General features: G+C 42.8%; 1 protein-coding gene across 2 annotated transcripts in view; it reads left to right on the forward strand.

The window, feature by feature from the left end:
- The window catches only part of CARD11 (caspase recruitment domain family member 11), a 104476-nt gene that overhangs the window by 61162 nt on the left and 21199 nt on the right, over nucleotides 1-22115 (forward strand). For both annotated transcript variants that reach the window (XM_043975731.1, XM_043975729.1), the window contains 8 exons: nucleotides 2762-2938; nucleotides 4643-4694; nucleotides 9186-9253; nucleotides 10649-10749; nucleotides 12373-12425; nucleotides 15139-15271; nucleotides 16410-16611; nucleotides 17118-17244. In XM_043975731.1, coding sequence (XP_043831666.1) covers nucleotides 2762-2938; nucleotides 4643-4694; nucleotides 9186-9253; nucleotides 10649-10749; nucleotides 12373-12425; nucleotides 15139-15271; nucleotides 16410-16611; nucleotides 17118-17244 — 913 coding nt within the window. The remainder of the gene's footprint in view (nucleotides 1-2761; nucleotides 2939-4642; nucleotides 4695-9185; nucleotides 9254-10648; nucleotides 10750-12372; nucleotides 12426-15138; nucleotides 15272-16409; nucleotides 16612-17117; nucleotides 17245-22115) is intronic.

Here is a 22115-nt window from a genome sequence, read left to right on the forward strand (position 1 = left end):
AGGTCTTACTTAAATGAACAAGTGATTGCCTTTCTTAAGACCAGTATAAACAAAACCCTGATTCATTAATTTGCTAATTCTTCTTCCCTGCAGTGTTAGCTGTTTGGTCCTTAACTGTTAACATACACAAAAGGACAACGCTGCTATATTCTCTAAAGCCTTCATCATCTTGGCTCTCTTCTGAAGCTTTCCCAAGATTTCCATCTCCCTCTTTAGTGGGAGAGACCAAAACTGGGCACAAGACATAGTAAATGCCTGACTACAGCTGACTATGACAGGAGAACCTTGTGAATCTCATGTTCTACTTAGATCACCCAGTCTTTGCCTCTTTTAAAATACTGTGCTATTCTTATCATCACTGGGCAGCTAGGGGACATAGTGGATAGAGCACAAGGCCTGGAGTCAGGGAGACCTGAATTCAAATCCAGCCTCAGAAATTTACTGTGTGACCCTGGGCAAGTCACTTTACCTTCTATACAGATACACAACTAGACCCCAATGAATGCAAATAATGAATTCCATGAAGTGGTCCCATGTATTCAAATTAGCACTCTTTAAAGTTATAATATATAAAATATGGCAATGACCTAGCTGCATATATAGATATATAAATTATATCTAAATCTATGTATAGACACAGAGTATTCCAAAAGCCTTAGGTCCCAATTAGTGCAAATAAAGAATCCATGAAGAGGTCTCATATATTCATATTTGTACTCTTTAAAGTTGTAATGTGTAAAAGAGGGTAATTGACCTAGCAGCATATATAGAAATATAGGTTCTCTCTCAATCTATGTATAGACATACAGGGTTTCCTTAAAGTCTTGGCTCCCAATTAGTATAAATAATGAATCCATGAAGTGCTCACATGTATTCAAATTTGGACTCTTTAAAGTTATAATGTGTAAAATAGGACAATTGAACTAGCTGCACATGTAGATATATAAATTCTATTTAGATCTGTCTATGTATACACACACAGGGTATCCGAAAAGTCTTAGGTCCCAATTAGTGCAAATAATGAACTCCATGACGTGATCACATTTTAAAATTTGCACTCTTTGAAGTTATTATTATGTGAAATACGGTCATTGGTTTTAGCCCAGTAGAAATATGCAGTGCAAATTCAAATAATGATACCACTTTGTAAGATTCATTATTCTCACTAATCGGGACCTAGCTGTGTGTGTGTATAAATTAGGTAGATAGATCATATATAGATATATGCACTGTATATACATATACATAGGGTGACCAAAAGTCTTTGTGTAGTTTTAAGCTTATTAAAGCTCAAAAATTATTCAATTAAAAATTAATTAAATTTTTTAAAATTTAAGCTTATTAAAGCTTAAAACTGCACAAAGACTTTTAGAGCACTGTGTATATGTTGGTGTGTGTTTTGTGTGACACACATGCATATGCCTACTGCTCCGCAACTGACAATTTAGAAAGAAAGTTGCATGGAAGATTAAGTTAAGTCACTGACTCAGGGTCATGCAGCCAGTGTGCATCAGAAATGGAACTGTGTGTGTCAGGTCTTACTGACTCAAAGGTCATCTTTATACCAAGCTCAGCTTCCTCTGCACATAGAAGACACTTAATAAATGTTTTGCTGAATTAAATGGAAGGTACAGGGGCATACTGGACAGCTCTAGATTTAGATTCAAAGAAACGGTTCAAATCCCAACTCAGGCACTTCACTAGCTGTGTGACTTTGTGCAACTCCCTTAACCTCTCTGATCCTCAACTGTAAAATGAAGCAGGTTAGATTAGATGGCCTTGAAAATGTCTTCCAGTTCAAAATCTATGATCCTATCGATTGTGCAAAAGAATAGTGGGAAATGATTTGCAGAAGTAGGCAGGAGTGAGATTATAAAGAGCCTTAAATCAAAGAGAGAGAAGTATGGGCTTTCTCTTTTATAGATAGTAGGGAGCCACTGAAGATTTGTGAGCTGGAGTGTTACATATGACACATGCTAAGTAGTATTTTAAGATGACGAATCTTTCTTCAGCGTCGAGGGTGATTGAGGGGGCGAGAAGGAAGAGAGATCAGAGGCTGAGAAACCAATTATCAGGCTAGTATAACAGTCTAGATGTGAAGCACAGCAGACCTTAGATGGGCCTTGAAGTTTACACAAGTGGTGAGGGCCTGTGCTATGCAGGTGATGCAGGAATGAAAATTTGCAGACAAATGAGAAAGATGTGGTGAAGAAAGACTCAATTGAACTTGATGGCAGAATGGATGTGAAGAGAGGAAAGGAAAGAGTGAGGGAGAACTCCAAGATTCAATAATAATGACAAGAACAATAGCAATAACATTTATATGGTCCCCTACTAGGTGCTAGGCACAGCACTAAGTGAGCCCTATGCAAACTTTCTCTCCTTTGATCCTCATAACAACCCTGGGAAGTAGGTCATTATCCTCCTTTTACAGGTGAGGAAACTGAGACAGAGGTTAAGGAACTTGCCCAGAGTCACATAGCTAGGAAGTATTTGAGATTGGTCATTAGTGCCGGTGATGATGTGCCATTTGTGTCTCTCACTTGTGACCTATTTTAGGGTACCTTTTTTTTTTTTTCGGTTAGGCAGTTGGGGGTTAAGTGACTTGCCCAGGGTCACACAGCTAGTAAGTGTTACGTGTCTAAGGCCGGATTTGAACTCGGGTCCTCCTGAATCCAGGGCTGGTGCTCTATCCACTGTGTCACTTAGCTGCCCCTTAGGGTACCCTTTCTTACCCTAAAATGTATCTTCCTGTTTCCAGAGTCTTCCCAGGAATCTGCCTGTAACTATTATCTCTCAGACCTTTGGAGATTCCAGCCCTAAAGCCAATGGTCAAGAGGCAGATGATTCATCAACTTCTGAGGATTCACCAGAGGACAGCAAGTATTTCCTGCCCTATCACCCCCCAAAGCGGAGAATGAACTTGAAGGGTATCCAGGTACTTCTTTATGGGGAAACCAGGGATCTGGGTGCCAATTCTCTGAACTACTTGGTTCTCCTGATTGAATGAAAGGGAAGGAATCAAGGGTAGCTAATGTCACCTCTACAGATATAAACATTCCCCTAGAAGAGTCTTACTTCTTTTTTGGGGGGTGGGGGGCTGAGGTGGGGCAGGGAAGGTGAAGTGGAGACAAGGATTCAGTAATCATAGATGTGGCTGGGCTCAACTCAGCCTTATGAATGGAAACCGCAAACCTACCAGCTTGCTTTTATTCCTATATCAGTTTGTTTCCACTAACCTGGCTTCCTTCATGATTGTAGATAATAACAAACTAAAATTTTTCAATTCACCAAAGATCAATTCATATTTACCCCAGGCAAATTGCTAATGAGAAGCTTGGCTTTGGGTGCTCCAATGGCTATTGACACAATCCCAGGAGCTTTAGGGGAGCAAGTCGGGGGAGGGAGGGGAACCAAAACTGCCCTTTATTATGTTTTCTAAGTAGTTCGTGTCAATCAATGAGCCAGTGCTTATTGATGAAGCAGTATGATCCCATTATCCTCCTCATTGGAATTGTTTCCTTTTGTGTCTGCAGAATTTCATTCCCCCCTATAGAATTTCCGTCCATAGGATCCTACTTATCCTGCCTCTGAACCCTTTGAAATCTGCTTTCCCCAAATCTATAGTGCATACCCAGATTCCCGATCTTTCTGTATCACAAATTCTAGAAAGCAGGGGTCACTTTCCTGCCCCTCCTGGGTCCCCATCATTTCGGTATGATCATCAGTTCCTCCCTATTAGTAAGAATCAGATACAGTGCCACTGGCAGACATAAGAAGACCAAATGTAAAGATCCAGATTGGGGGGAGGAGGGGGCAAAAATATGCCCAACTTTCTGCTTTGGTCCAGAAGAGAATAAAAAGTAGAATGAAGTCAAGAGACTTTTAATCACATTTATACTGCCCTGCTCCTAATCTAGTGCTTGTTGAATGACTGACTGACAGTCTCATGATCAACAGACACTATGTACATGTGCCAATCAGGGCACAAACATATGTAACCCTTATCCCATTTTTGCTGGGCCATCTGGGTATGTGCAGCAAAAGCATGAGCCAAGTCAGAGTTCCAACCAGGGAACAGCTTCCTGGCTTGTGTGCAGCCCAGGGTCATCTCACAGAGATGCTTGAGTGCTTTGTCCTCTCCCACATCTCAGAACCATCCCTCCTCCTCTTCCCCCTAACTCAACATTTCCCTGGGTCACGTACCTGGATTCCTACCCTCTTTTTGGAGACATTTGAATGCTGTCTGTCCCCCACCACCCCCCATCCAGTAGCATCTTCTATCCAGAGCCATATTGTGCTTCCAGCCTGTATGTGAGGGGTGGGGTGGGGTGGGGAGCAGAGCAGTCTTGTTTATATTAGCAGCTGCCTAATCTGAGCCCAAGGGAAGCTACTCTCCAGCCTTGTCACTCCTGCCACAGGAGCTGGGTATCCTGGCATGCTCCACGATTCGGGGGGCTTTCTCCTCTGCTTCTGTCTGACAGAGGATAGCCCAGCCTGAATTTTGACAAAGGACAGAATGGCAGGGGTGACTTTTTTCTTTTCTCCTTTCTTTCTCAGTCACTGTGACATGTGTCTAGAGCCCTGTATGATTCTTATCCCATCCTTTTTTTTTCTTTCCCTTCCCTCCCTTCTCTTTCAGCTGCAAAGAGCTAAATCCCCCGTCAGCATGAAGCGGGCATCAGATTTTCAAGGTTAGTGAGAAAACCCAGATCCCTCTTGACTGTCTGTCAATCTGTCTCTTACAGTCCATCTGTTTCTCCGGATGCAGTAATCAATTCGGCAGGGGAAACCCAGGACAAGGCTTGAGAGCCCCCATGTTGGGAGGGGGGCAGGTTTCAGACAATAATTAATGATAATTGTCATCTGAAGTGTGCAGGAGTCCTGACTGATCAAACGTAACATCTGTGGCTCGAGCTACACTCCTCCTTATGCCTCCTGGTAGGTCTATCTGGGGCCCTTAACTACTCCTGCTGAACTTGGTGTTTTTGCTAATGGGTTACTGTTTGGAAGGATACTTGACCTTCCCCCTAAAATTTCTCAACCAAGGCAAATCCCCAGGGGTGTGATACTTCAGCGAATAATGACTCCAGAGATCTGTTAACACCTGGCTCTCTGAGACACAAAGAGCTCTCTTAACACACCTCATCACTTCATCCATTCCTGTAGCATCCCTGCAAGAGATGGAAAGACTGGGTATGGTCATTTACACTTCACCCATGAGGGTAACTGGGGCAAAGGAAGGTGAAGGGAGAAAGGGGAATAAGACAGAGCTGCGGCTGGAACCTAATGAAAGCTGGTGCCCCAATCCATTTGTAAGAGGATCACAAGAGTAGGAGCATAGATTTAAAGCTGGGAGAGACCTTAGAGGCCTGCTAGTCCAATCCCCTTATTTTTTACAGAGAAGCTAATTGATTCATCTAAAGGCCCAGAGAGGTAGTAACAGAGGCAGGATTCGAACCGACATCTTCTGACCCTGAAGCCAACACTCTTTCCTAGTCCTTTAGTCAGACTGGATAATAGCCACTCTTGGGCAGGAGTGACTCATGAAGCCTTTGATTCAGTCCCTGCAACTACCAGACCTCTTACCAGATGCTAACATCTAAGCTATAGAATTTATTTGGTTTTTTTATTTTGTTTTGTTTTGTTTTATTTTTATGGGACAATGGGGGTTAAGTGACTTGCCCAGGGTCACACAGCTAGTAAGTGTCAAGTGTCTGAGGCCGGATTTGAACTCAGGTACTCCTGAATCCAAGGCTGGGGCTTTATCCACTGCGCCACCTAGCCACCCCTAAGCTATAGAATTTAAAGCCAGTCATTCTAGAATGAATAGCTTGGCAGCTAGGGTACAGTGGATAGAGTGCCAGGCCTGGAGTTGGAAAGAGCTGAGTTCAAATCCAGCCTCAGACACTAGCTGTGTGAACATGAGCAAGTCACTTCACCCTGTTTGCTTCAGTTTCCCCCATCTGTAAAATAAACTGGAGAAGGAAATGGAAAACCACTCTATTATCTTTGCCAAGAAAACCCCAAATGGGGTCACAAAGAGTCAGACATGACTGAACAACAACACTCTAGAATTTATAGTTCTAGACTCCAATTCTTTCTTGGAGATGTCAAGAGGATTCTGGCTAGAGCTGTCTGCCTATCCCCTTTCCCTATACCCAGAGCACCCTCTCCTCAGGGATAATTTATAGGAAGGTCAGGTAATAGTAACTCCTTCTAAATAGCTGGAGCCATGGTACAGTAGAAAGAGTGCTGGATTTCAAACACTAACACCTGGCTTTAAATCCTGAGCCTATCACTTTATTATTGTTCAGGCTTGAATGAGTAGCTTTCCCTTTCTGGGGCTCTACTTCCCAAACTGTAAAGTGAAGGATCAGACAAGATAGCCCTGGAAGTCCTTTATAGCTCTAAAGCTGGAATCCTGTGAGTCTGCATGTTTCCAGGTCTACCATATCCCTAACTCTGTTCTGCGCTCTCACCGCCCTACCCCTTCCCCACTCCCAGTACAACACTTTGAGGATCAAACAAAATGTTAAAGAATTCCAAGCTACACTCCTCCTGCCTCCTAGACTTTTCTTTGCCGTGCCATCTTTACCCAAAGGTGAAGTAGGTGGCTGCCTATGATGGGGCAACAGGATATCATGAAGTAGAAAGCTCGCACATACACACAGTTCTCTCTCTCTCTCTCTCACTCTCATTTCCACCCAGTGATATATACCTGAAAATTTCCCTTTATGCTAAGCATTACCCTCTCTAGGTATATCTTTTAATATCATACATCAACAATATAATAAAAATATCATAAAGAATAATAATGCTTTAAGTCACTAGTTTATCAGATACCTTTTTCTTAGATTGATGGGTTTGGGAAGAACCATCATCATCATTGCTTCAGTCATTTCCAACTCTTCATGGCCCCTTTTGGGGTTTTCTTGGCAAAGATACTGGAGTGGTTTGCCATTTCCTTCTCCAGATCATTTTACAGAGGAGGAAACCGAGGCAAATAGGGTTAATTGACTTGCTCATGGTCATACACCTAGTAGGGGTCTGAGGCCAGATTTGAACTCAGGAAGATGAAACTTCCTCACTTAAGGACCAATACTCTAACCACCGAGCCACCTAGCTACCTCAGGGAGGAACCATATTGATTAACAAGTCTAACTCCATTTTACAGAGGAAATTAACACAGAGATATTAAAAATTTGTTTAAGGTCACACAAATGTGGGCTCTCTGAGTGGTGGCGGCACATTAAGTGCCTACAAGGTAGAGTAGGGCACCTGAGGAAAGGAATAAGACATAGAAAGAGGAGGTAAGCATATAACAGTAATACTAATAGCAATATTTTACTATTTAACTATTCAAAGGACTAGGGGGGAATTTAAAATTTTAAAGTTTTGTTAAACCTAGAAACGTGAAATTAGTATCCAAAGATATCCTGAAATTTCATATCTGGGGAAGATAATGGTACTTTAATCAAAATTAAGGATGAATGATTTATGAATACCAACACATTTGATATTTGAAAAATAAAAACGGTGAAGATTTTTTAAAATGTCATATGACACTTTACAAAGTGTTTTCACATGACAACGTTTCCCTACTTTAAAATTTTGCTCAAAGACAACTTACAGCATTAGGTTTGGTCCCCTAGTCTTCTTCTTTTAAGGGAAAAAGGTTTCACTTTGAGAAGAAATGTTCAAACATCCCGGCTGTTCAGAACATCTTCTTTTCCAAGTTGTCTTCACCCATGATGTTCACTGAGCAGCAGAGAGTTCTATTTACATCTGTGGGGGCAGATGGGGGTAAGAAGGCCATGTTTGAAGGATATTTTTCCCTGAACTGTTATTGATCACCTGGACAGTGGAAGAAAGGAAGTGAAAACATTAAGGTGGAGAATGCACTTTTCATCCACCAACATTAAGTCCCAAGGGTCATTAAGTACTGAGATTAAGGAAAGTTCAGAGCCAAATTCAATTCAACTCATTAAGTGGTTATTAAGCATCTACTATGTGCATGTAGTGTGCTGTGGTAGGGCTCTGTGATAGGTACTGGGCTAACAAAGACCAAAATGAGACAATCCCTGCCCTCAAGGACCTTACATTCTATTGAGGTAGATTCATATAAGTAAATACAAAGCAGTGGATAAAGCACAGGCCCTGGATTCAGGAGGACCTGAGTTCAAATTCAGCCTAAAACACTTGACACTTACTAGCTGTGTGACCCTGGGCAAGTCACTTAACCCTCATTGCCCCGCAAAAACAAACAAATAAAACAAACAAAAAAAGTAATATTTTTAAAATTAAAAAATAAAAATAAATAAAGTAATATTATAGAGGCAGCATGGCATAGTTAATAGAGCTGGCCTGGGAGTGAGGTAGACGTGGGTTATAATCCCACCTCTGACACATACTAACCATGTGACCCTAGGCAGTCACTTAACAACTTAGTCTCTAAAGACTAAGCTACAGAGAAAGTGCTGACCCTCATTAGTAGAAAAAGGTCCTCTAGGGGCTCCCTATAACAATAAAATCACAGGTTTTGTTTAAAAAGGGGGGAAGGGGACAGCTAGGTGGCACAGTGGATAGAGCACCAGCCCTAGAGTCAAGAGGACCTGAGTTCAAATCCAACCTCAGACACTTGGCACTTACTAGATGTGTGACCCTGGGCAAGTCACTTAACCCCAAATTGCCTCACCAAAAAAATGAATAAATAAATAAATAAAATTTAAAAATAAAAGGGGGGGGAGGATATGGAGCACAATAACAACTGGGGTGGAAGGAATTAGGGAAGGCTTTGTGTATGTAGATTGTAGAATCTGAGTTGAGCTTTGAAGAAATGGAAATGAGGAAGGAATGTGTTCCAGACATGAGAGACAGCCTATGATTAGACATGGAGGCAGGAGATAGGATGCCATGTACAGGGAATAGCAAGTGGTCAATGTGACTTGGAACATGGAATGGTAAAGGGGAATAATGAGAAATTAGCCTGGGAAGGTAGACTGAAACCAATCTGTGAAGGGTTTTAAATGGGAAACAAGAGAGTTTGTATTGCCTCTAGTCAACAAAGAGCCATTAATGCTTCTTGAGAAGGGGAGTTAAATAGTCAAATGGAAACATCTAGGTGCACTGATTTCTCTCTCTCTCTCTCTCTCTCTCTCTCTCTCTCTCTCTCTCTCATAAAGAAAATGGAATAGACGCCAGTAGCAACTCCTCCAATCCTATTTCCATTGACAACTCTCTCAACAAAATGGTAAGATGCTCCTCTCCCTTCCTTTAACTTATAGCCATCTGGAACCTTAAGACCAATCAGTAGCTAAGTTGTGTTCCCCCACAGAGTATTGCCTCCTGCTTCCTATTCATGCATAGGCATGTTATTGGAACCATGCTATTCACCTTTCCAAAGTCATTGTGCTATGGCTTATGTTTATTTAAAGATATTTCAACACAACCTTAAGACACATTTACACCTCCTTGCCTCCTTCTCTCCCAATTTAACACTCAGTGGGTGGAGTAGAAGATGGGTCTCCCAGGGACTGTAATGAGTCCTACATACCTTTGAAAACCTGGGATCTGGCAATTTGGGGAGGATTGGGGAGGCAGGGCGGTAATACTGTTAGGTGAAAATCCAAGTATATCAAAGCAAATCTCCTTCCCCCTCCCTCTCTCACTGTGGGCCCTGCCCCCAACATCCAGACCCCACAAAGAAGAGCAACTCCTGGAAATTAGAAGCCTTGACCCTGAAAAGGGAAAACCCCATAGGACAATGGGATCTTAACTTTTTTGTGTGTCGTGGACTCCTTTGAAGGGCTGATGAAACGCATGGCCCTCTTCACAGAATAATATTTTGGGTGAATAACATAAAATACGTGGCCTTGCAAAGGAAATCAAGTATATTGATTTCTAATTATAATATTTTTAAAATTCACAAACCCCAGATTAAGAATTCCTGTCCTAGAAAGCCTGTCAGCTTGGCTTTCAAAATAAGTCCCTGGGGGAGGATGACAACGATATGTATAATGAAGGATTCCTGCCCGACTGTTGTATAGGATAGAATATCTCCACGGCAGCTCCTGAAAGGCAGACCTCATGTGCTGTGGTGCATCCTGGCTGGTGGCCTCCTTAATGTGGGTCTGATTTCAGCATCTGTGTGGGCCTGCTAAGCCTTAAGGCAGCTGATTCCAAACAGCAATTGGTGTCTTCATGCAACATGCCTCTGTGCCTGGAACACACAACGAAGGTCCTGGGCACAGTAAGGAAAGAAAGCTCTCCAGTGTCTGATGGGGAAAATGTGGCATTCTGCTCTTTGGCAAACATGCCTAGGCCACCCCTCCTCCCCTCTCTGCCCCACTTATTCACACAGATGTGTAAGCAGATGTACACTGATCTCAGTGGTCATGAACTAAGCCTGTTCCATTTCTCTAGCCAGGATTTAGAGGGAAAGGCAGAGTGTCACGGCTGCCCTCAAAAACTTTTCTTAGTCAAAAGGGACATAGATTTGGCTAGGAATGTAGACCCAAGTGAAAGATATGTTAAATTGTACACATATATGTACCTGTGCATAGGCATATAGCAAATATGCACAAATACACATATTTGTAGATGTATGTGCAGATATAATGTATCTATATATTTGTGTGTTTTAAAGCTGCCCCTTAGAAATCGCAATAGCATCATGTCTATCACTGCGGAGCCTCCAGGAAATGATTCCATTGTCAGGAGATGTAAAGAAGATGCACCTCAGAGAAGGTAAGTGACTAGGAAAGGAAGATGAGCCCCTTGAAAAAACAAAAACCAACCACCTTGCTGCGCAGTGTCAATTCAAACCACTACCACCTAGGAACCACAATCCTTGGGCTTTCCTCCAAGGAATAGGGTGGGAAGGAATGACCAGTGCCACTGAGAAAGCAAGACCATGGTGTAAGTTATGCTTGCAGAAGTGAAAATAGAAAAATGTTTGCAAGAATGCAGATATTCAGAAACATCTAGATATTTGGCAACCTGTATGGGCAGCCACTGACCAGTACTTGACTTTCCAGTAGGACCCCTCACCACCACTCCCTTCCCCCCTTGATTGGGCATTCAGAGGAATAGGTGGACATCCCATTTCCTCTTTTGGGGAGAGGAGTCATTTGTTGAGAGGCAGAATGTGCCTCTCCTTAAATCATACCACATGGGATCCCCTGAAGCTTGGGACAGTGCACTCTGGAAGCAGTGCCCCACCTTAAGAAGGAGTTAAAAGTCAAGAAATAGGCTGGCAAAATGAGTAGACAAAAAAGATGGTGGCCCTGGAAAGTTTCTCCGGGGACAAGGAAGATCAAAATACACCTTCAGAAGAAGATAACGAAGTCAAAGCTCCTACATCTGAAACTTCCAAGAAAACTAGGAATTGTTGACTTGGGCAGTAGGAGAACTACAGAGTTACTCCATAGTTCCTTCTGGAGAATGACTTGGAAAGAAGACAGAATTTCTATGTTAACTTTGTCTACAATGCCAGTGACTTAACTTGAAATTCCGCACGAACTCACTTAGCAATCCTGCAGTGTCTCCTTCCCCTGGTGCAGGAAACAGGCCAGATAACATGGGATTTGGGAGTTGTTAGAGTTTTCTTTTTTAGGTAGCCATGTGCTGCTGTTGTTATTCTTACACCCTGATCTGCCTTTAGTGTCCCTGGATGCCCCATTTGAAAGGACCACAAGTAAAAACTGGAGGGTGTTTTTGGAAATGCCAGAACTGTATAAAGCATCACTGTCTTCCATTCATTCTGCCTACCAGAGCACTCAAGCTATTTTCAACCCATCATGGAATAAAGTCCATTGAACTACAAATGGAGATTATGCAATTAGTCTCTCAAAGAAGTCAGAATCAGAGTGGAAATGTCAGGCTCAGGCCATCAGAGACCTCTGCTTACCTAACATCCCCAGTTCTCTAGCTTATGCCATTAATGCTACCTGGACTCCACCCCCACATCCCCACTACTCATCCCTAAGTTCTTAAACTTTCTTGCCTCTTACATGTATATACCTCAGTCTCCAAAGCCATTTTCCATTCAGAGGTGCCTTACTAATGACACATTCCCTTCCAATGAATGAATAGCTTAGGGACTCTTTAGGGTATTTATTTTGCTTGCCAATCTTGTTCTTGCTGTCCCTATGCCATCCTGCCCATTCATTTTCTGCCTGTCATCTCCTGTCATGAAGGGCCCCCTCATCAATAGCTATTAGAAAGTTGAAAGTCCCTCACAATCTCTCTCTCTTTCCTCTTTTTCTTCCTCCTTACCCCTCCCCCCACATATACAACCAGTGCCCTCTCAAGCACTTTCACACACAACATACCCTGCTACCACCATCATCTCTCTCTTTTGTCTTGCAGTATAGTGGAAGAAGACACCGACAGTTTTGGATTTGATGCCTTGGATCTCGACGGTAAGTTAATGGCTAATTGGAGGGATCCTGCAAGTATAGAGGCCTCTGTCTAATCCAAACAGTTAGTGGTGCAAGAATGAAGGGGAACTGGGGCAGCTAGGTGGTGCAGTGGGTAGAGCACTGGCCCTGGATTCAGGAGGGCCTGAGTTCAAATCCAGCTTCAGACACAACACTTACTAGCTGTCTGACCCTAGGCAAGTCACGTAACCCCAATTGCCTCACCGGGAAAAAAAAGAATGAAAGGGAACTGCATGGGGGTGACATGTGCCTGTAATCTCTGCTACCAGGGAGGCTGAGGATGGTGGATCTCTCAAGCTAAGTCAACTGGGTGTCCATACGCAATCTGGAATCAATATGATGAGCACCCAGAAAGCAAAGAACCACCAAATTGCCTAGGGAAGGGTAAACCATCCCAGATCAGAGACAGCAGATCAAAGCCTCTGTGCCATTATGGACTATGAGTAGGCAGTGAACTGTTAGCCTGGGCAAGATAGAGAGAACTAGCCTCTTTAAAAAAAAAAAAAGGAGGAGGAAGAAAAAGAGCAGAAAGGGAAAGGAGTTTGGATAATGGGGAGAACATTGAAGCTGTGTTTCATTACCATAAGATGTAAGAAGGGAAGTCATTGGGGTAAGACTTAACTCTAGAGCCTTCATCCATAGCTTTATAGCTTTTTGTGCAGAGAGGCAGTAGGAAAGAGGGAAGAGGGAGAGACAGATAGACAAGCAGAAACAGAGAGAAGAAGAGGAGGAAGAAAAGGAAGTGAAAAAGGAAGAGAGAGAGAGAGAGAATAGGACTCCTAGATCTATCAGTGGAAAAACAGGTTATACCAGAGAGAGAAAAAGAGCGGGGGGAGGGAGGGAGGGAGGAAGGAAGGAAGGAAGGAAGGAAGGAAGGAAGGAAGGAAGGAAGGAAGGAAGGAAGGAAGGAAGGAAGGAAGGAAGGAAGGAAGGAAGGAAGGAAGGAAGGAAGGAAGGAAGGGTTTTATGTAATAAAATGCCAGTTTCAAAAAGTAGGATGCAGGAAGCAGAGGAAATGAAGATGATCCTACAAGGAGAGGGTGAAGAGAATGTTATTGTCTCAACCTGGAAAATTCAAAAGGGCTTGTGAAGAGGGGACCTAGGTATCAGGGCTATGAAGAAGGCATCATTCTCAACCAATAGGCCCTCTGACCTGTAGTAAACCTGGCAGTGCAGAAAACTCCAGATTCCTGGATTTAGGATTCATGATTTTAAATATCCCAGGGTTTGTCCTCTCAACCAACCTTAAATTGAGCTACCATCCCTACCCCAGCACTACTTCTCATTTGCAACAGGCCCCAGAGGCCTCTGGATTAAAAGCCACTGAGGAATCCTCCTTGATTGGAGACAGTCATAAGCTGAAAAATACTTCAGAAAGGCAATAGCCCCTAACAAAAGCTGTATAATTAGAAGAATTGAAAAAGCATTGGAAAATAAAAGGGAGAACTTTGGAGAGAAATGTGCCACTGTCTAAACCATTTTGAGTTGGGAATAAATAGCCCTTTGCAAATAAATCTTTATTATTAATGCCTTGAAGCATTTGTAGATTTCTTAGTTCTGTGGATATCTGGATTGTTCCTTTTCTGAATGGGAAAGGTATTCTATACCCCAGGCATCACATCCTTAAAAACAGGATGGGAAAAAAGCAGCTTTCTGACATTGGGAGGCATTGTGAAGCAGTGGAAATAGGGCTGTGTTTGGAGTCAAAGGGCCTGGGTTCAAATCCTGGCTTAATTACTTACTACGTGTGTGACACGGGGCAAGTCACCCCACTTCTTCTTCTTCTTCTTTTTTGTTTGTTTGTTTTTGTTTGTTTTTGTGGAGCACTGAAGGTTAAGTGACTTGCCCAGGGTCACACAGCTATTACATGTTAAGTGTCCAAGGCCGGATTTGAACTCAGGTCCTCCTGAATCCAGAGCCAGTGCTCTATCCACTGCACCACCTAGCTGCCCCCAAGTCACCCCACTTCTGTGGACCTCAGTTCCTTTCCTGAAAAATGGGGGTTGGACAAGATGACCTTTAAATTTGTGATCTTATCACTCAACTTCTTCGTAGCCATGCCTTTCCCAGCTCTCACTTGGGAAATTGGTGTTGGAAGCTCTCTGGATGATGGGGTAGGTATATACTAGAAAGTAAGGGAAACATTTGCTTCAACTATATAAATTCAGGAACCTTTGAAAAATTGATCATAAAAAACTCATTAACTTTGATTGAGATACCTGAATTTCTAGAGTTCTAGAGGAACAGACATTGTGCCACAATGATTCCCAGTATCAGAGGAGCACATGAATCACTCTATTAGAAAGGACACAAGTAACTCTGCTTCTGAGGGTCACCTTCTCCTCTGGATCATAGAATGGGACCAAGTGTGATCCTACTGCATTCTTCCTCCTGGCTTCCTTATCCGGAGGGGACATCTTCCCAGAGGCCTCAGCCTTTCCAAAGGGAGTAAGGACATCTGGTTTAGGGGGCCATTTGTGGTTCTGGGATTGTGTTTGGCTAAAAAGAACCGAGGGTAAACTTCACTGTGATTATGGAGTATCACTGACATTGAACAAGATTGACATGGGTGGACTAATACTTCTATCTCCATATATAATCACTTTATCTTGTGTGTTTCCCTTCCCCTAATTGGTTACTGCTACTATCAGCTACTTCATTAGCCCAATAAAACTTATTTTTCCCCTCTTTTCAGATGACAACCATGACCGCTACTCCTTTGGACCCCCCTCCATACACTCCTCTTCCTCTTCTCACCAGTCTGAGAGCCTGGATGCCTTTGATCTTGAGCAAGTTAACATCATGTTTAGGAAGTTTTCTCTAGAAAGGTACTACAATGGGAAATGAAAGAGTAAAAGGTGGGGACGGGGTAGTCATGAAGGGAGGCAGCTGGGGATAAATCCTATCCTAGTAGTCCCAGAGGTAAACCAACTTGTAAGAGCTGCATGCCACCCTGGACTGCTGAGTTATCCTGAAGCCATAGAACTTTTTTTTTTTTTTTTTTTTTTTTTTTAGTGAGGCAATTGGGGTTAAGTGACTTGCCCAGGGTCACACAGCTAGTAAGTGTTAAGTGTCTAAGGCCGGATTTGAACTCAGGTACTCCTGACTCCAGGGCTGGTGCTTTATCCACTGCGCCACCTAGCTGCCCCTGAAGCCATAGAACTTTAAAATCATTTAGTAGTAAGTGAGCTTAGATTTCAACTAGTCTACCTCCCCCTCTCCATTCTATAGATTAGGAAACCAAGACCAGGGAAATTGAGTGACTTTCTCTAGGTTGCTCAGCTAGTTAGTAACAGATTCTGAGCTAGAATGGTGTGGGCCAGTGGAAAGAATGCTGCATTTGGACCTGAGTTCAAATCCCAACTCTGTCATCTGTGTGATTGTGGGGAAAAATCACCTCATTTTCTGGGCCTTAGTTTCCTTGTCTACAAAATATGGAGTTTGGACTATATGACCTCTAATGTCCCTTCCAGCTCTATATATCTATGATCCTCTGAGCTCTAGTTTCCCAACTTCCAATCCAATGATTTTCCCAGTACACTTCAAAGTCCCTGTGATATCCTACTTGGCAAAGTCACCAGCTGTTCCAGTTGAAGTCCTGTGGCTTACAGTCATGGCCAAGGAAAGGGCAGGGTTTGGTTGAAACCTAGACTGACTCCAGTGACCTTGTGTCTCAGTCCTGACAGTGTCTGGATTTGGTCCCTTCTAGTCACAGGAAACTGGTTCCATTTCCTGCCTGTACTTTGGATTAAGAACGTAGTTGAAAGCCTTCTCCCATAACTTAAGCAACATAGCCACTCAGACCAGTTTCTCTCCAACCACATTCCAGCTCCAGATAAACAGAGGAAACTGGTCCATGCCGGTTCTGTCTCCCCTTGGTTTTTCCTGGGTAGAAAGTCTCTATTTTTAGCCTAGTACATCTGAAAGCAGGCCCATCTAAACAGTTTCTTGATTTCCTGGCCCTAGACCTTTCCGTCCCTCTGTCACATCTGTTGGTCACATCAAGACCACATGCCATCCGGTGCAGCACACAACCCTGAATGGAGATAACCTCATCACTGAAATCACCCTGCTGGGGGGAAATGATCGAGGCAGCTTCATTCACTCTGTCAAGCCAGGATCCCTGGCGGAAAAAGAAGGCCTCCGGGAGGGACACCAGCTGCTACTGGTGAGGCTTTAAAAAAAAGTTCTCATTATTTTCCCCTCCATTTCTTCTCTGTATTTATGCCGCTGACACAATGCAAGGTCCCCTGACAATCTGTTCCTGTGTTTTGTTATGGAATGCCTAAATGAAAGGAGAGAAAAATGTGAAAGGGCAGAGCCTCCTCTCTGGCCCCCTTTGCCCCACCCCCAAGAACACCATCTTTGGGAGGGGATGAGAGTTATGAAAGGTCACATTCCCCTCTCCCCCCAACCCCATCCAGTATTTTTTATTGCATTTCTAGAACAGAACCCTACCACTACATATATACATACACATGCTCAGAGAGGCGGGTGATAAGAAAGTTTAACAAGCATGATTTAAGTAGGAAGCTTTATTCCCTCCCAGCCGCACCAGGCAAGTTGTTTGTTCAGAAAAAGATGCTTTTATTTCATATGTGGAATAATCCTACTCACGAGGCTTGGCCAGCCCATGGAGCCCACAGTGAGGAACAGTGTTTCTTTGATATCTAGCTGGAGGGCTGCATCAAAGGCGAGAAGCAGAGCGTTCCCTTGGATACTTGCACAAAGGAGGAAGCACACTGGACAATTCAGAGATGTAATGGCCCCGTCACATTGCACTATAAATTCAACCATGAAGGTAAGGCATGAGTAAACCCCATTCAGCACCATGGCCAACGCTCCAGTGGAGTCCCATTCATTTCTCACCGATCTTCTCATGCAAATGGTAGGGAGGGCACTGGATTTAGAGTCAGGAAGCTTGGGTTTGAATTTTGGCTCTGACATTTCTTGGATGGAGAAACCCAGGGCAAGCTACCAGACTTCTTGGTGTCTCACCTGTAAAAGGGGGAACAATAATGATAATAGCAATAAATAAATGAATGGATGAATGGATGGATGGATGAATAAATGAATGAATAAATAAATAAATAAAGCAGTTTACATTTAGGTTTACAAAGTGCTTTTCTAATAACCATTCTGGGAAGAAGGGGTTGGAGGTATGTTTGGAGAAGGGACTGAACTTGGCTTTCATTGGTGTAAGTAACCCCCTATAAGTAAAACCCCTCTACTAAGCACTGATCAGGGTAACAAGCTGCTTTTTTTCACAAATGACATTTCACTTCCTCTCTCCAGACCCTTGCATAGGCTGTTTGTTTCCTATACCTATAATTCATATCATCCTCATCTCTGCCTGTTAGAAGCCCTGGTTTTCTGTACATTATCAACTCAAACACAGTCTCTTCTACATGGTCCTTTCTTACTCCCTTCAGCTGCTTGTACCTCTCTGCACCACAATTATTTGGGGGGAGGAGGTCAAAAGACTCGTCGTTTCCAAGATGTAGGAATCTTCAACTGAAGAAACTTTCTCTACTGATGAAGATCAGCACTCATCCTTTAATTTATAGTTTTAGAGACAATCATGCTTGGGGCACTAAAAGACTTAATGGCTTGTCCAGAATCATCCAGCCTATGTGTGTTCAAGGTGGAGAATTAAAATTAGTTCTTCCTGATTTGGGGGCCAAGTTTCTATTCATTATGCCAAATAAGTCAAATCAACAAGCATTTATTAAACTCTTACTATGTTCCACAAACTATGCTAAATGCTGTGGATTCAAAGAAAGACAAATACAGTCCTGGCCCTCAAAAAATTCACAATCTAATGGGGGAGAAAACATGAAAACAGCTATATATAAACAAGAGAGGGAGAGAGGGAGAGAGAGAGAGAGATAAATGATATAGCTATAAATGTAGATATAGATGATATAGATATAAATGTATATATACATAATTGGTATGAGTATTATTACCCCCATTTTACAGAAGAGGAAACAGGCTCAAAAAGGTGAAATAATTTACCCAAGGTCACACAGCCAGTAAGTGTCATAGCCCAAATTGGAACCCAGGTGTCCCTTGATTTCAGTATTCTTTCTCTTATGCCAGACCCCTTGTACTGCCTACCTCACAATGTTGTAAGAAAAGTACTTACCAACATCAAAGCACTCTAACTTGTTGGTGTTAAATTCCATTGGTACTATTTATTTTATCTTAAACCAAGGGTTCTTTTTCTTTTTTGGTGTCACTGACCCTTTTGACAGTCTAGTGAAGTCTATGAACCCTTTCTCAGAAGAATTTTTTTAAATGATAAAATAAAATGCATACGGGTAAGAAGGAAACCAAAGAATAGCAAAAATAAATGTCTTTTTTTCCCACTCAAGTTCATGGATCCCCGAAATCTTCCCACAGACCCCCTACTCTAGGTCATTCTTCATAATGACAAGCTATGTGTTCACACTGTCATCTTACAGACCAGCCAGGGCTCTGAGCAATTACTATTAGACCAAAGGCAGGACACTGATCCACACTTGCTATTTGTACCCCACCTGGCCACAAATGGAGAACATGTCCCCGAGGTATGCAAGCACAGGTTAGAAGAGAGCTGGCAGGCAGAGCAAGCATGACAGCTAAACACCAAATGGCGCATATGGCTTCTTGCAAAATGGAGTTTTTGTTTTCTTTCATGCACGGCTAAGGAATGCACTTTCTCCTGGATCCGAAGCAATCACTTGGCTGCCACAACCAATTCTTGGTCCAGGACTGGGCTGTGCTTGGGGAGGCTAGGCTGTCATCGGATTAAAACTCACAGACCTTTGGTTCTTTGGTTCCTCCAGCATCCCTGTAACATGCTTCCCCCTTTCCCTTTGCCTGCAGTGGCTTTTTAATAGTATTGCCCGTATCTTGCCTAAGTCGCCTATCTATTGTGCGCTGGGCTTTGTTTTCCATTTCCAACGTCTGATTTACCATTCTCACCTCTGAATTTTCCTGGATGATTATCTCTGCAGCTGGATCTTATTTTTAACTACCAGGGCTCATGAATGTTTAAACGCAGCATAAATAGCCAGCTTCCCTCCAGACAGTCTCTCCACTGGCAAAAGCATCCTCCCAGCAGTGTCCTGTCAGTGCAGAAAATAATCATAATAATGCTCTGCACCTAAACACAGGTCAAATTGCTCAGCAGACACTTGGTAGGGAGTAGTTTTCTCACTCCATGGCCTGGCATTCATGCTAGCATAAAATCATAAGAGGTGCTATCTGTATACCAGTTTTCCAGAAGGTTTCCCCCATGAAAATAAGACAGTTCTCTATAACAAAGAACTATTTGTTGGAGCATAGATTAAGAGTTAGGGGAGACCATGGAGGTCACCTAGTCTATTTCTCTCATTTTACCAAGAGGAAACTGAGGCCTAGGGGGATAAAGGGACTCCCACAAGGTTATCCCGGTAGCAGACCCTGGATTCTAACCAAGAACCCCGACTCCAAATCTAGCACTTTCCACTGTACTATGATGCCTTTATCACTTGTTCAGCCTTACCCTTGCAAATCACAAAGTGCATGGTTGATCCCTACTATTAACCCCCATCTAGTTCCCCAAGGCAGCATGAAATAGTAGCTAGGTTGTTGAACTTGGTATCAGGAAGACCTGAGTTTCAATACTGCTCAGGTCCTTATTAGCAATGAATAGTCAAGTCCTTTAATCTCTCTGAGGCTCAGTTTCTTCATCTGTACAATGAGGATGATAATAGTGCCTACGTCATAGGTTTTTGGTGAAAATAAGAGAGGTTGAGCACTTTGCTAATGTTACAATGCTACATAAATGCCAGTTATTATAATTGTATCTGGTGGGGAAGAGGAGCATTTAGAGGAGAATCTGGAAAAGGGCTCAAGGAATAGAATCTTGGTCTTAAGCTAGAGTTCAGGGAGAACAGGCTCTCAATAATCTAATGGTGGGGGGGCAGCAAGGTAGTGCAGTGGATAGAGCACTGGCCCTGGATTCAGGAGGACCTCAGTTCAAATCTGGCCTCAGACACTTAACACTTAGTAGCTGTGTGACCCTGGGCAAGTCACTTAACCCTCGTTGCCCCGGCAAAAATAAATAGATAGATAGATAATCTAATGGTGAGCCTAGGGCCATTCATTCCAAACCAATGGCATGTTTCATCCAACCTGGCTCTCACTTATTCCACTTAAAGCATTCAGATGGTTATTCTAGTAGCTCTTCTGTCTTTTTATGGTGATATACACTTCTCCCTTTGAACACTGGTCCATGCTTTGGATAAGATCAATTATCTAGAAGACAGATACTATATCTGTCTTTCTTGTTATCCAGTGCCTTCTATGTATGCCAACAAATGATATCTGATTAATTTAATTTAAAATATTGGCAATGGACAGGACCTCAACCAGCTTGTCCTTAGAAGAAAGGTCTCTGGGTCGCATGGTGGATAGAATGCTGGACCTGGAATCAGAAAGACTTGAGTTCAAAAGCTGCCCCAGTGACTTACTACCTTTGTGGCCTTGGGCAAGTCAATTGGCTTTGCTAAGCCTTAGTTTTGTCATCTGTAAAATGGGGATGATAATAGTACCTACCTCCCAGGGTTGTTGTGAGGATAAAATGGAATAATATTTATAAAGCATTTTGAAAACTTTAAAGAGCTACATATAAAATGATATTATTATTTTTTTAGCTACTCAGTGGGTGTTTTTTGGGGGGGGTAATCTTTTGGCGGGGGCAACAGGGGCTAAGTGATTTGTCCAGAGTCACACAGCTAGTAAGTGTCAAGTGTCTGAGGTTGGATTTGAACTCAGGTCCTCCTGAATCCAGGGCCAGTGCTTTATCCACTGCACCACCTAGATGCCCGGGTAATCATTTTTAAAAACAGCTTTTTATTGTTTGATAGAGGATACATATAATATAAAAAGACTCTAACTGCATTCTCTTACCTTAGCTACCAAACTGAAAGCCCAGAGTTTGTTTGTACATTGTAATGGTCTTGGTCTGCTCATGCAACTCCCTTATCCTGGGCAGAGGAGATCCAGAAAGTGACCCCTTAGGATAATGCCTTGTGGTGGGGGTATTTTCCATTTTTTCTTCTACCTCTCTCATTTGGTTTTTTAAAGCCTTTTTGAGCTCTTCAAAGAAGGAGTTTTGGTCTTGAGACAAGATCATCTTCCCACTTGAGTCTTCACTTGTAGGCATTTTGACAAACTCATCCAAGTCTGAGTTTTGGTCTTCCCTTTCACCATAGAAGCTGTCAATGGTAAGGGTCCTTTTTTGTTTCTTGCTCATGTCATAGCCTATTTTTAAACTTATAAAGTTGAAGTCTGCTCCTAGGGAACAGGGTTCACTGTTGCAAGCTTCTTACTGCTCTCAGCTGTGTCAAGTTGCAGCAGTGTTGAGTTGCCCACTGAGCCAACCTGTGCTGAGCTGCCCTCCCCTTTCACCCAGGTGAGATAGACCTTTCCTGAAGTCTTCTAAATTATCGCAAGTAGGAGAATTGTGTCTCTCTTTTTGTAGGCTCTGTAGTTCCAGAATCTGTTTAGAGGCTTGACTTAATGTTGTTTTTGAGGGAAACACGGGAAAGCTCAGGCAACTTCCTGGCTTCTCTCCACCATCTTGGCTCCACCCCCCTCGATCGATAATGCTTTGGTTCAGAGATGGAAGGAGTTCCTTAG

This window comes from Dromiciops gliroides, chromosome 1 (genome assembly GCF_019393635.1).
Source record: "Dromiciops gliroides isolate mDroGli1 chromosome 1, mDroGli1.pri, whole genome shotgun sequence".
NCBI lineage: Eukaryota > Metazoa > Chordata > Mammalia > Microbiotheria > Microbiotheriidae > Dromiciops > Dromiciops gliroides.